This window comes from Meleagris gallopavo, chromosome 6 (assembly GCF_905368555.1).
Source record: "Meleagris gallopavo chromosome 6, MGAL_WU_HG_1.1, whole genome shotgun sequence".
In the NCBI taxonomy this organism is placed as follows: Eukaryota; Metazoa; Chordata; class Aves; order Galliformes; family Phasianidae; genus Meleagris; species Meleagris gallopavo.
Window position 1 is genome coordinate 40,629,120 of NC_139409.1, and position 14,814 is coordinate 40,643,933.

Here is a 14,814-nt window from a genome sequence, read left to right on the forward strand (position 1 = left end):
TTCACATATGAAATGTGTCAGGATGATAGGCAATTTTGTACTGCTTATATTAGAAGGCAGATTCTAGTCTTCTTCCTCAATTGCAAGAGTGATTAAATTCTAAGCTAATAAAACTGGATAGTAAGTACTTTGCTTGTTTGAATGTGCCCTTTAAAAATTATGTATCATCACAATCATCAGACTGGTGAGTGCTTACCAGATGCTCCTCTTTTTGCTCTTGGTGGTCAGAGAGCTCCTGGGGCTCTGGTGTTCACACCCCAGCTGCTCAGCCCCACTCCTGTTGGGAGCTAGATGTGTCTGGGCAGTAGAGAAACAGCTGGTGTGAGATGTTCAGGAGAATAGCAAACTAGAAGAGAAGGACACCCTCCACCCCTTCTTCCTTGCTACCTCTGAGCCAGCTGCTGGCCACAGGGCTGGAATGCAGATGGACAGATTGCCATCCCCTTCCAGGGTCACCCCTCTTAGGGAAGTGAGTAACACTGCTTTCGCATTCTCCTCTGCTTAAAGCCCTGCTTGCACAAGCCATCCCAAACAAAAACCAGCTTTTTCTCAGGTAACACCATTTTGTATGAAATGGGAGTTTGAGCAGAAATGGAGAAACAGTCCAGACTTGGGCTACAGCTGCAGGAAAATATCTTCATCCTCATGAGAGTTTGGTTATAACCACATTTTCACATTAGTAAGCTATTTAAAGCAAAAGAACAATCTCTCTCATGCTCAGCTCTGGTCTCTTACTTTGTATTCCAGCCAGGAAGTGCCTGATAAAGGCTCAGTATTTTTCCATGAATTAGGATGCCTTAATTAGTAGAGACAGCTAACTTAAATTAGCTGTAGGAGCAGGTACAACCCTCAAGAGAGCAAAGAACAGTGACTGCAGTACACTCAGAACAGCGTGAGGAGAAGTTCTGCCTTTGGAAAGACATTCATCCAGGCAGACCAAGGCGTCATTGGATATGCAGCTGGTCACTTAGCAGCACCCATTTTTTGGGGTGACGACAGGATGGCATGTTGTACTTTCCCTAGCTCCGAGTCAGGGGGCACAAGCAGTGATTTCTATTTCTGCCCTTCTTGCACCACCCAGGGGCACTATGCTGGGTGCACGCCCAGTGTGCTGATGGCACACACCAAGGTGGTCCCCCCTACATGTCAGCACATGGAGCATGGGTGGGAGGTGAGGCCAGAAGCCTGCAGAGGAGCAGGAGATCCAGGGTGGGTCCTATGAAAAATCAGCCGGTTCCTGATTCAGAAATGGGCAAAAAGCCCTTTGAAGGAGGCCAGCTGGACAGTTAAATGTATTTTCTTTCTCATTTGCATTACCACACTTTTATCCACAAAGGATGGACACGGGGAAGATAAGGTGCAAATTTTAATCAGCAATTGTGGTTATTCTAATAGCAGCTCTACACTTTAAACTCTCTGAGTGCTTATTGCTGGGGGAAGAACTTGTTCTGCAGAACAGGTATGGCAGTCTGCAGGTGCAAACAAATCTGCAGGTATAGCAACATGCCAGCAGACTGGGCTGTGGAAGGGTTTAAATGTTCTAGATACAAATCAGAAGTGCTCACTGAAGAGAAAATTGTTCCTGCAAACTAAAACTGCTGGAGCCAGATGGAGTCCTTATCACTGGCACAGACACGCAAGTCACAGCTGTCCTAAACTCTCTAGCTATTGAAGCAATGGCAGCAGCTTTTTGTCCTCATACAAACAGCTGCAGTTGGACATTGTTTGCAAGGTCACAACTTCTTCTCCTGCATTATTCTCTCACATCAGTTGTGAAGCAGGGCCCCAAACCAGTGACTTGGACTACTTGTGACTATGCCTCCGTTTTTCATCCAAGAAATAAACTAAAATGCCACATCACTCTGGCCCAGCAGGAGCATGGGTTCACTAGTGCACATGAGACAGACAGCAGATTAAATTTGGCTCTGGAGTTCAGCTGATCTACTTTCTTCCAAGAAGCACATCAGAAAAAGGACACTGAAAACACGCTTGCAAAAGTCTGTGGGGTAGCTACTCTCCATGCAAGCAAGGATGTTGTGTTCCCTACCTTGCCCCTATTAGCCCTGTCTGGGACACCTCACTTACCACTCAAAAAACCCCAAAGAACTGGACAGTCTTAATGTGAGGCTGACATTTTTCAACATATTTTTCAGTTACTTTTTCAGGATATCTGGATTGATGTGTGGGTTTTTTTAGCTCTTGTCCTCTAAAAAGGTAATCTCTTGAAAAGCCTGATTGCTAGTAAATACATCAGGATGGCCTCTTCAAGAAAACGATTAAGCAATTACGGTGAAAGACATTAAAACAAGGTTTCAGCAATACCACGAGATTGATTTAAGAGTGTCACAGGAAGCTGAGACCTGCTGTTCTATGATGAATGAGTTCCCTGAGAAAACCCAGTAAGAGACCATAACATAATCACATAATGGAATTGTTCTTGAAATATCACTTGCTCTGGGATTTGGAAATCAGCAGCCCCCAGTGACCTTGCATTTGACTTCTCTATTCATGATCTAGGAAAAGAAAAGGTTGACAGCAACAACCAGTAAACAAAAAAGGCCTGCAGCTGAAATAGACACAGGCAGTGTCAGGCTTGTTGAGCCTGTGGAGAACTCAAATGAGAAGAGATCTGATTAGAGACCTTGAGCAAGATGTTGTAGGCTATCTTAAAAACAGGCCTAATGAGTCATCTAACAGCAGGGAGAGATAAGGGAAGGGGAGCAAGGGCAAGCACAACCAGAGGAAAACTGGACTTTATTGATATGATGTACGGTCATATGAGAAGTCCACACAGTGCCTCAGACTCAAACATCAGCCAAGACTAGAAAACCAAGAATAGTGCAAATTGATCCTTTCTGCCCCTTCATCATGAAAAATGAGAGTGGTTACAGCATCCCATAAGTCATCCTCTGAGGTCACTGGTAGGGCAGTTCTTGTGGTTGCAAGCAGATAGGAATTCTGCTTTTCTCCATGAAAACAAAAGCATGCAAGGGGCCCTGGAAAGGCTGGCAGTGGCAGTAGCTCCAGAAGGGATTGCTCTCAAGCATAAATGAACTGAGGACTCTGTCTCCTATGACAGAAACCTTCATTGACCAAAAATTGTGCCCAGAATCACAGAATCACAGAATTGTAGGGGTTAGAAGGGATGTCTGGAGATCACCAACCTCTTGCTGAAGCAATTTCTATATAGAAGGTCACACAGGAAGGTGTCCGGGTACATCTTGAATATCTCCAGAGAAGGAGATTCTGCTACCTCTCTGGACAGCCTGTTCCAGTGCTGCATCACACTTACAGTAAAGAAGTTCTTCCTCATGTTCAGATGAAACTTCTTGTGTTGCAGTTTTTGCTTATTTCCCCTTGTCCTGTCACTGGGGACCACCAAAGAGAGCCTGGTCCCACCCACTTGATTCCCGTACTGTAGATACTTATAAGTGTTGATAAGATCACTTCAAATATTACTTCCTGCAGCTTTGTACAAGACAGAAAATTGTGGCAGACAGTTCACACACGCTGAGCATCCATGAAACAAACTGCAGGCAGAGAAGTTACAACTGAGAAATTTCTGTGCATCCAACCACACAGCCTCCCCAGCCATGGCAATATGGATAGCCTGCATTTGCAGTGCTAACTACAGGATTTAGCCACCTCTGCCACGGCGTGATGGAGCTAAGGCTGCTTTAAATGACCTGATTTTCAGAGCATGTGCATATCATACTGTAAGTACAATCTCAACTCCAGCCTTACGAATTGGTCACCCAGCACCAGCTTTTGAGAAGCAGATTGGTTACAGAGCAGAAACCTTCAGCTTGAATTCCACGGCCAAAATCGAAGAGGTAACTATTGTGCTTAAAGCAACTACTAAACCTCTTTGTTCAGTTCAGACATGGACAAAATGAATGATGTCTGGTGTAATCCAGACAGGGACAAAAACCAGTGATGTCTGTCTGTTCTGGCTTTTCTGCAAACCACGCCTGGTCTTACAGTTGCCTTTATTCCCTGTGGAGCAAGAGTGGCACCTGGTGGTCAGATGCCCTTAGCACTCATAAAAAACTTTTTTTTTTTTTTTTCCAGTTGAATTCAGTGGAGCGTCAGAGGAGCATTTTGTATAATGCAGTCCTGACTGACCCCATCAGTGACAACTGCTACGCGCAATTATTCGTGTACCTCACTGTTTTCCAGCGCAGGCTGCACTGACATTACCACAAAACTCCAGCTCCAAAGATGATCCTCCCTCCCTACATCGTAATCCTTCTGAGTCGTAAGGAAGGAATGAGGACCTGCCCCGTCTTACTGAAAAGATTTTTTTCCTGACTGCTTGGAAAAATAAAAATGAATCAGGGCTTCCTATGAGGGCAGAGATGAAATAAGCCTATTTCAGTCAGCTACCAAATGTGCATCCCTAGAGATGCTTAGGGCCACATGTGTCATGGAAGAAAATGTTGTTATTCTCCTGTTTATCAGCCATTCTCTGCCTCATTGGGATGGGACTTCTGTAAGTCCCTGCACTCTGCAAACCCTGTGAATAATAGATGTCATCTGGGACTGAATTTATGCCACGAGTGCTCCTCACATCAATGACACTCATCTGGCAAGAAAAGTTCTGATGCAGAAGAGCTCTGTCTGAGGAACAAGCCCACACAAAGCACTGAATCTCAGACATCCTGGCTTTGGATTCATATCTTGCTGCCTCGTGATTATCTTATGGCTCATTACAAATGGGAGACCGAGAGGTTGTCCCCTTAGATCCGCCTTCATCTGTTTGAGACCTATTTTTTGCCCAACTGCTCCTTTTCTACAACTCACACAAGATGGAGACATAGAAATTGGTAGATCCCTGCAGGTGTAGCAGCCCAGAAGTTGCTGGGATGAGCACCAAAGGATGTGCGTACAGTGGCATAGTCACATGGTGGGATAGCATGAGCTGCACTTCCACAGTAAAACACACTGGAGCACCTAGGACTGTATGAAACAAAATCCAGCTCTCCATAGCTGCTGTTCAGCAAAGAAATGATGAGAGCATGGATGAAGCAATTATACAGTGATTACCACAACAAAGCTCTCAATGACTGGTTTTCCTGTGTGCCAGGCTCATGATCCTGGGTACCATAACTGCACTCAGAAGGAGAAATTCACCTGTTGGGCAACTTTCTGTGAGCACTGCCATCAATTTTAATGAAGATCTGCAGGTGCAGCCTGTGGATGGCTTCTCTGCCTTTTATACCCAAAGTGTCACAAATGTGACAATTCATGATGCATCTTTGATGTATCTAATAAAGAAAGCCAAGCAGTGTTAGCAGCCTTCCCTCCAGCAGGCTTTTTCTACTGTCCTGCTCAAAGGGATGCCTTCCTCCATCCCAGCACCCCCAGGACATAGCTGCTTTCATAGCTTAAGAAGCACCATGATGCTGCTTTGTGGAAAGCATGTGGCTACAAGACATGACCCCACAAAGGAGCTGGAGCACACAGTGTCTTCTGCAGGCTGAAAGTTAAAGCACAGAAGTGCTTACAGAGAGGAAAGCACAAAAGAAGAAGTACAAAACTAGGTCATGTGAAAGCTGATGTAATGTTTGGCAAGATCTTCAAACTAGTTGCTGAAGTCACACACCTGCAAGTACCTGCAGTACTGAACGGAGCAGAATGTGTGCACAAGCCAAAATGACTAAAGCTAGCTGCATGCCATGACTGCACACACTGGGATCTGTTCGCAAAAGCAATCTTCTCCTTTTCACATCTCCAGATTTCAAGCACGTTATCTTTTTAGCTTTTTTTTTTAAGTTTTTTTTTTTTTTTTTTTTTTTTTTTTTAATAGACCCCATATGTTTTGCCTCTACAAGAGTCTGAAGGAACCTGAGAAACTCATCATGGTCTACATGCACAAATCCAGGTTCCAGGAGGTGCACACCCTCCTCTTCCCAATATAGGAATAAATCTCGCGGCCCTCCCTTTGCTTGCTCCCCACGCTGAATGGTGCAGACCTGCAGATACCTGAGGACCACACTGTGCATGTAGCAGCCAGGGAGAGCTCTGGGCTGCCTCAGCATGGGCCCCAAGCTCGCTTTGGCACTGGCCACAGCCAAGACAAGGCAGGCAGAAACATGCACAGACACAGGCACTGTAACAGTTCATCTCCCCTAAATGATCACATGTGCTATTTGCAGAAATGTAAAAACAGAACTGCACAATGAATGATGGATACTCCCCCTGGTCAGAGCTGTCAGGAGCCCCAGGCTGCTCTATTGTGCAGGACAGGAGGCTGCACTCGCACAGGATTTCATGGTCTCTATTTTATAGGGAAGGAACAAGCACAGCAACACTACAACATATTGTAAAATCATTTGCATTCATTCGCATGAACATAAAATCTTGGCAGCCCCCCAGACCTTGCACATCATATCAAGAAGCTATCACAGCCATAATAACAGCCTTGCAGCAAATAGGGACCATTTCACTGATATACTAATTGCAGAGCACATCCTGCCAGGGCTCCTGGGAGAGGAGGAGAAGAAAACTGTGGGGAGGACTGCACAAGTGGTTCATTTGCATCAGATGCCCTTATTACTCCTCCAAGTTCTTACTTTTTCAGTATTAATTAAAGCTCACGCTGTGACAGCCACGAGGCAGGCAGGCACATTGAATGACTGCCACATATTTCAGCAGGTTTCACTTACCCCACTGCCTAACACTTTCTTCAGGTCCCTAAAATCCTAAGTAGGATATGAGGGGACTCAGGAGTAAATTTTGCTTAGGGATAAAAACCTGATGGGAAAAAAATCCTACTTTTGTACAAATAACCCTCCTGATGTCCTCCATGGACAATGTACAACACCAGTGGGCATCCAGAACTTTCCTCTGCACCCAATCCTTGGGAGCCTCCCAAATATGAGACATGCTCCTGATAGCTTGCTGTGTGCGGGGTTTGCATTTACAGCAGGGGGAAACAATGGCTCTATATGGTTTGGGGCAGCAGATAGATTAGCACAGGGCTTGTGTCAGTGTCTCTGACGCTAATTTAACTTCAAAAAGCAGGGTCTTTTTTAACAGTCTGCCCTGCATGAAGTCTTGGGCCAACAGAAGCGTAAAATCTGGTACTACCACCAAAACTCTGCAGGTTTCTGCTCAAATTGCGAGGAGAGTTCCTTCCACCCTTTTCTTTCTTTCTTTCTTTCTTTTCAACTCCCCAATGGGAAACACACAGTTTTTTGCTGTGTTCACACTGCCATCATTGGATACACAGCAGCAGGAAGGCTTGCAAAGCTGTTCCTCCAGACCAAGCATCATCCCTTTCTCCTGCTCAGTCATATCCTGAGCTGTGCCACATCCTGATGCCACAGAGAGAAGATACAGGGAATTCAGGGGCTAATTCCTAATTCATACAGTCCTTTGTGTGTTTTGACCAGTCTGGAAAACCTGCTGTGCTGTCAGTGAGATTCACAGTTAACACTCCCTCTTTAAATTATATTTTGCAGCCATAGTGACATCACTGCCTGTGGGCTTAAGTGCACAGCTGGGCTCTATCAACTATATTTTCATAGAATCACAGAATGGTTTGGGTTGGAAGGAACCTGAAAGCCCACCCAGCTCCAACCCTCTGCCATAGGCAGGGCTGCCACTCACCAGCTCAGCTGCCCAGGACCCATCCAACCTGGCCTTGAGCGCTTCCAGGGATGGGGCACCACAGCTTCTCTGGGCAGCTGTGCCAGCGCATCACTGCCTTCTGAGTGAAGAATTTCTTCTTAACATCTAACCTAAATTTCCTGTGTCGGGAAATTCAGCTTGTCTCATCACTGCCTGCTTGTGTAAAAAGTCGCTCTCTCTTGCTTATAAGCTCTCTTCAAGTACTGAAGGGCCGCAATGGAGTCTCCTCACAGCCTCCTTTTCTCAAGACTGAACAACCCCCGCTCCCTCAGCCTTTCTTCACAAGAGAGGTTCTCCAGCCCTCTGATCATGTTTGCTGCCCTCCTCTGGACACGCTCCAACAGCTCTGCATCCTTCTTGTGCCGGGGGCCGCAGACCTGGACACAGTACTCCAAATGGGACACCACGAGAGCAGAGCAGAAAATCGCATCCCGGCCACCCAATGCTGACGCAGCTCAGCACACCGTCGGCCTTCCGGACCACCAGCACGTCACTGCCTCCCGCCGCGAAGCACGGCGGCGCGCGGGCTGCCAGCCAATAGCGGGCGGCGCTGAGAGGAGGTCCCGCCCAGGCAGCCGGCGCGGGGCGGGCGCTGCAGGGGGGCGCGTGGGGCCGGGCCGAGAGCGGGGCGATGGAAGCGGGCGAGGATCTCGTGCTGTACTTCGCTTACGGCAGCAATCTGTTGCGGGAGCGGCTGCTGCTGCGCAACCCCTCGGCGGCGCTCTGCGCCCGGGGCCGCCTGCAGGTGCGTGCGGGGCGGGCGGAGAGGGGAGCGGTTTGTGAGCGCGGAGCGGCTCTTCCGGAGCGCTTCCCCGGGGCTGCCCTGCGAGCAGCAGTCGGCTTCAGCTGCGTGCTTCCCTGCCTGCGGGGCCTTGTCCAGGGTCCTTACAGCACATCAGCGCTGATCAGAGCCCGGATATATATAAGTAAAGCTGGGCGACTGTCTAGGTTGTTTTTTTTGTTTTTTGTTTTTGGTTGTGTTGCTATTTTTATTTTTTTTAATCATTTTTTTTTGCCTTTGCCACTTTGTTTTATTTTCTTATTGCTCAGGCAGCCTTCCTTAAAGCTCTTTTCTTTCCTGCTAGGGAAGGGCTATGTGTTGTCTAACAAGTTGGAATGAAACTCTGACCTCTGTGATGTCAGGTGTGAAATGACCCTGGGAAAATGCAAGAACAAGTTGTTCTATTTTGCCTCTATGGCAACGTTCGGTATTAGTTGTAAGAAAGAAAGTACTTGGTTTTTGAAGCAATGTTTTGACTTGCAATACTTGCATGGGGATGGAGCCAGCTGACATTTAAGATCCCTTCTAACCCAATCCATTCTGTGAGTAAAGCTCAGTCAAGGAGGCATGTGTCTCGACCTAAAAATACCCAGGAATGTTCCAGTTGAGCAATGAAACAGCATAAAACATGAGAAAAACACAAATGGTATCTTATGTCTGGGCACCTCTATTAGAGAATGAGGAAAAGGCCCAAAGCTCCGTGTCTTGGAAGCTTCGTTATTACCTCTTTTCTCACAACACTAGAAATGGTTAGTTAGTAGTTAGGTGTCTGCAGATGAGACTTCTGCCAGCAGTGTTTTCTGGCAGACCTTTCTCCCCTTTGTCCCTTTTCCCTCTGGAGAGATGAAAAAGGCTGACTTCTGCTGCCTTGAGATCCTGCCTTCGGGGCTATCACTTCTTCCTCCTACGGCTCCAGCTGGCTTCTTGTAGGCTGTGCTTCAGCTGCCCCTTTCGCATCAAGACCAGATCACAGCCCCTATCTTAAGCGAAGTTGAAATTAATTGTCTGCATTGGTCTCATTTGCAGGATTTTAAGCTCACTTTTGGCCATCATCAAGGCAGGACAAGTTCTATCTGGCATGGAGGTACAGCTACCATTGTTCAGAGCCCTGGAGACGAAGTGTGGGGAATAGTGTGGAAATTGAGCGCTAGCAATATAAGTTCCCTGGATAAGTAGGTGACTTAACTTTGCTGTCTTCTATTACTGTAGAGAGCAATTCAAAAGTAATAGGTAACTTTCTGTGACGAGCAGTGTGGAAGCTTTTGCTGTGATCAAGAAGATGCTTTGGATTTTAATATGTGCATATGATTCCATTGCATGTGTAATTGCTTCTAAAATATTTGAGATTAAAATAGCTGTGTTTTCAAGTAAAAACTACCTTAGGGATATTTTAGTAAAGTAAAGTATGGATGTTGATTTGGAGCTGATAAATAAATTTGAAGCTTCAACTTGCTTTTCATTGCCTACAGTGAAGCTGGAAGATAACAAACTATTGACCAGATAATGAGAAAGGGCACAGTCAGCACTCTAATGTCCTGCTTGGGAGTGCTAGTCCCAAAGAAGGCATCTAGGTAGCATGCTTCTGGCTGGTGGGAGCTTCACATGTCACTGCTTTCTTATCTACCTGGCTCCCCATCGGCTAGGGATGGGGAACCAAGCCCCTGCTCACCCATACTGAAATCTATGAATTATCATTCTTTCCCCAAGTGTAAACTTCACCAGATAAAGATCCTGCCTGGCAGTGGTTGCTTTGATACCAGCACTATGTTCTTCCCTCTAGGAGCAATATTTTATATTTTAACTTCAAAAAATGTTGCTTACATGCCACGGAATTGCAGATCCCTGACTTTTCAGAGAGGGAATATCCTTTAATGCTAGCTAAGATGGTAGAGAGGCTATAACTTAACCAAAAAGGCATTAACATTTTCCTAGCTACCTCACTGGTTCCAAGAAGGTGAACTGGAAATAGATGGAAATAGGATGTATTCTTGCCTTTTGTAATGATAATAGAACCATTGAATATCCAGAGTTAGGATAAATCCACAAGGATCATCAAATCTAGCTTCTGGCTCCATACAGGACTACCAAAAAATTAAACCTGAAAGCATTGTCCTAACTCTTCTTGAACTCTGTATTCAGACATCCATTTGTAGCTAAATGCTAAAGGTTAAAATCAAAAGGTTGCTCTGGTTTTGTACTTGCTTTTAATTTCCTAAGGCAGCATGATTTTACTAGTTAGAAAAACCATATATATATATATATATATATATATGTCCTGAATTAGCTGTTTGTTACTGTACAGGTCTTGCACAAATTAAAGGTTGTCTTGGATTATTCACGTTGGAATGTTCATTGCAAGAGTTGTGCCAGTTTCTTCTTATTCAAATGTAACACAGTGGCAAGATACAACTTTGCAAAGGGTTAGTTATTTGTAATCTGATAATCTTGATTGAGTTTCTCTTGTAGATTACCAGACCTGCACAGTAGCTAATTCACAAGCAGTATTCTCTAGTCTTACAAGATGGCTGCTAGTCATCTTTCCTAAGGTGTTGAAGTGACAAAAGTGAATGCTATTTCTTCTGTAGAAACTGATTGTTGGATATGAAAGTAATTTGCACAAAAAGTACTGTAATATGTTTTGCTTTATTTCTTTAAGTTAGATGACATTGCAGATGAGTGTTCTGAATTGTTGTACTAAATGTATTGTTTTTAATTGCACAGTTTGAAAGATGTTACTCACACACTGATTATTGGGCATGAAAGGAGTATATGTCGTTTTCAGGCAAGAGGGAGTTGAAGATGGCATTTATGTCCCAATAGAAGTTAATGTCCACGCTGAAGAAGGAAAGGTTCTGACCTGTCGAAGCTACCAGATGAAGGACTATGTTTGTGGTCCTCCTTCTCCCCAGTATAAAAAGGTGGGTATTGCATCTGAAGAAAGTGAACAGATATATATAATGCAGTACTTGTGTTCTGTTTAATAAGTACATTATTTATAGTGGATGAAAGGCATGAGTAATTCTAATGTTAAGGAACAATTTAAGCCTTGTGCAATGTACTAGTGTAATGATGCTTACAGAACACTGCTAGCTCATAAAGATGTACTAAGTCAGTTTTATTATCTGCTTTAGTTCTACTTTGCACAAATCACTCATGAATTAGTGATGACTGACACACGGATTTCCAAAAGATGCCAGTTGTTCCCAATTTTCTGTTTGGAACTAAAAACTTAAAATATTTCACTTCAGTGGAGCATAGTTCTAGGACAGAGGGAAACTTCCGTGGGGAGAACACAGTACCTGGCTTGTAGTCTAGCTGTCTTCTAGTACATGAGTTCACCTGCCTCATTTTACCACTTGCATCCTGAGTAGATCACAGGATTTACACCACCACCATAGGGCACTGCAGGGTTCTCACTTGGTGGCTGGTGAGGCAAAAGCGTTTCAACACTGTCCTGGAACTCGCTGAGTGTAGCTAAACATGATTCAGTCACGCAGCAGGCTTGACCTGCTTAGCTTGTGAGATCTGATGAGGACCTAGCCTCAAGTGGCACGACTGCATGTCTGGAATTCTGCAGTTATTAGCAACTGGAAATAGACATCACTGTAGCATTGTTTTTTTTGTTTATGTTTTCTGTTTTTAACCAAAAGCAAAGAAACTGGACTCAAGTCTCATTTTCCTATCTGAACTAAGGAACTGACTCCCACAAATTATCTTCTGGGAGCACAGCAAAGACCTGCTTTGCTGCTGCAGGATTTCTTAAGAGAAAGCTTGCTTAGAAAGCAGGCTTTGTTATTTCACAAACCTCCCCCTTCCCCTCCTGCTTCCTGTCAAAACAGATCTTCAGGGCTTTTCAAGGAATCGATCCATTGAGTCTGTTGCTACACCTGAGCACTCCCTAGTATACTGTAAGAGCAGACTTCCAATTTTGGCAACTTTATCTGGTTAAATATTCCTTCCTGCTATTATCAGGGTAGGTTGTTCTCCACTCCTCCCCGCCTCTTCCCACCTCAGCCTGGTTTATTTGTTTAAACTGAGGTAACCAGGTAAGAATGCTAGAAATTTATAAAGATGACTGCATTTGCATCCATCTATTGTTGTGTACTTCTTGTGGTAAAGTTAATCACTTTTAGGCACTTCATCCTTGGGTATCCTGGCTGTTCAATGCATGAATGAATATTTGCAAAGTCTGTGCATTTATCTCTTTCACTCTTATTTGACAGCTTGCTAGTGTGTCCTTCAAGCCTTGACTCCTACATCCTCCTCTTTTTCTCTCATAGTCACCAAGTTTCTCTTGAACTAAAAGTTCAGGTTTTCTTTTTCTTTTTTTGTAGTGTAGAAGGAAAGCTGCAGTAACAAACAAACTAAGGAATCTGTTTTCACTAAACCATGTATCAATTTCTGTTACTCCTCTAACCTATCTAGGCATTCACTGTTGTGCTTTGGATTTGATCGGAATAACTGAATGAAAAACTTAATTGTCTTTGGTCTATTGAGCATGTTGGTAGCATTTCAGAATCTTAAGTAGCCTTGGTTTTCTCATGTTGCTTTAAGTGGTTCTTTCTGTTTCCGTAAATGTTTGGAGGGATCTGTTGTTATTAACATTAATATTGAAGTCTTTTTTTCCTTTCCTTTTCCTCTGTAGGTTATCTGCATGGGTGCAAAACAGAATGGTTTGCCAATTGAGTATCAGAAGAAATTAGAAGCTATTGAAACTAATAACTATGCAGGACCGGTGCCGATCCTAGAAGAAATTGAAGCTACTATTAAAGCAAGCAAAATAAATTTTGCATAGAATAATTCTGTGCTTGCTTGGCCATTCACCTTGAGTTAGATCCTTCTCCTCACTGTGCTGACGAACGGTTTCTTTACTATTAGACATAATTTGCAGTCTGGAGACACGCTGACATTGACAACTTCTTCACTTTGTATTTATAGCTTAAGTACATGCAGATTTGTGAATTAGCTTTCTGTAATTCTTATGTAGCTCTGCAAATTTGTGCTTTCTGTCCTGTTTACAGACCATTAAAAGAAAAGGCTCATTTTGCTAGCTGTTTGCAGCTCAGTTACTCTCTGAGGAATAAGGGCTGCAGGATCAGGCCCTTTGTTGACAAATGTGTACACAATTGTCAAGATTTTCAAACATTTGTTAGACTCGAGTCTACTCTGCACTCTAAAGCTATACTGAACTTTTTCTGTGTTGTTTCTCACAAAGGCTTAAGCACAACCTATCTGAAACTGTGGTGTTACTGTTTCCATTTATATAATTAACAAAAGAGAAATATTTTTAACTATTTCCATGTTTTAAAGTGTTAACCTGAAAGGGGACTCAGGCTTGAAAATAGCATTCAGCAAAGGATCTTACTCGAAGTATAACTGCCTCCCCTTTTCTAATAATCAGCATAGCTGAACTACTTCAGTACAACCAACAGATTCTAAATAATCATTTTAGGATAATTCTGTGTTTTTTAACTACTTCTTTAACTGTCTTGGTTTTTATCTAGGATTTGCTGATTTCACTGTACTTCAGACCAAATCTCCTGTGAATTAATCCTAGTGCGTCTGTGTCATAGCTTTGTATATTAAACCATAGATGAACAGACGTTGCCTTTTTCTCACAGCATTGACAATCTCCTGAAAAACTGGTGGCACTTGTAAGGTTTACAGTACTTCTACAGTACTTCACAGTCTATGGTACAAATGGCGGCCCCTTGTCTGAGGACGACAAAGGAAAACTGGCAACCTGTATGATGCGAAGCTACTGAACTTCGGCTTCTCTTCTGTGCCGTAACATATAATCAGTGTCACTGTGTGACAGCTTAGATGGAAAAAAATGAAAAAGTAGCAAATTTACCATGTCTTCTCTGTGTATTTTTTCACTCCTGTGGACTTCTGCCAGGGATTTGTCCTGATGTCATGTACAACATGAGGGCTGTTCCGAAAGCTGGGCACCACAGATGCAGTAAAACATGGTACTTTTTTGTATTGCCTGGTCTAAACCTGAGTACATAAAAATGCAGTTAACAAACCTCCCCGTGCCTGTGCAATGTGTTCTTTGGGAATATCAGTGTCACTTATTTAAGCTATAAAGTGGGTGATGTAGAAACATAACCGAAACTTTCTCTGGCTCTTTGTACTTCTCATGGATGCAACTGCAGTATAGAGGGCAAAAAACAAACGGCCCGGCACCTTAATGCCACAACCGCTTGCTTTGCTTTACCCTTACCGAGCTCCTCGGGCACTTTTAAGTAGGTGTTTTAGCAAGAAGAAAATGGAAAATAATCACCTGGCCGCCCCAGCGGAGGGAAGTGATGGTGGGTGCTTGATGGCTCTTGCTGAGGAAAGCGGTGTGAGCCCGTGCAGAATGGGGAAGGGCTGTGCCTCAGGGGAGGAGGAAT

The 14,814-nt window shown here is 44.0% G+C and overlaps 2 protein-coding genes across 3 annotated transcripts in view; one reads left to right on the top strand and one right to left on the bottom strand.

Annotated features, from left to right (window-relative positions):
* ENTPD3 (ectonucleoside triphosphate diphosphohydrolase 3) overlaps nucleotides 1–8,158 on the bottom strand; it is a 44,447-nt gene extending 36,289 nt beyond the window's left edge. The window contains exon 1 of one of the 2 annotated variants that reach the window (XM_085226433.1): nucleotides 7,615–8,158. In XM_085226433.1, coding sequence (XP_085082559.1) covers nucleotides 7,615–7,637 — 23 coding nt within the window. In that variant the 5' untranslated portion in view covers nucleotides 7,638–8,158. The remainder of the gene's footprint in view (nucleotides 1–7,614) is intronic. The other variant, XM_085226432.1, reaches the window with a different exon arrangement.
* A 22-nt stretch (nucleotides 8,159–8,180) lies between these two features.
* On the top strand, nucleotides 8,181–14,444 carry GGCT (gamma-glutamylcyclotransferase). The gene is made up of 4 exons (XM_010713081.4): nucleotides 8,181–8,380; nucleotides 9,443–9,588; nucleotides 11,199–11,334; nucleotides 13,062–14,444. Exons 1-4 carry the CDS (start codon nucleotides 8,267–8,269, stop codon nucleotides 13,209–13,211), a joined length of 546 nt encoding a protein of 181 aa, XP_010711383.2. The 5' UTR covers nucleotides 8,181–8,266; the 3' UTR covers nucleotides 13,212–14,444.
* The last annotated feature ends 370 nt before the right edge of the window (nucleotides 14,445–14,814 follow it).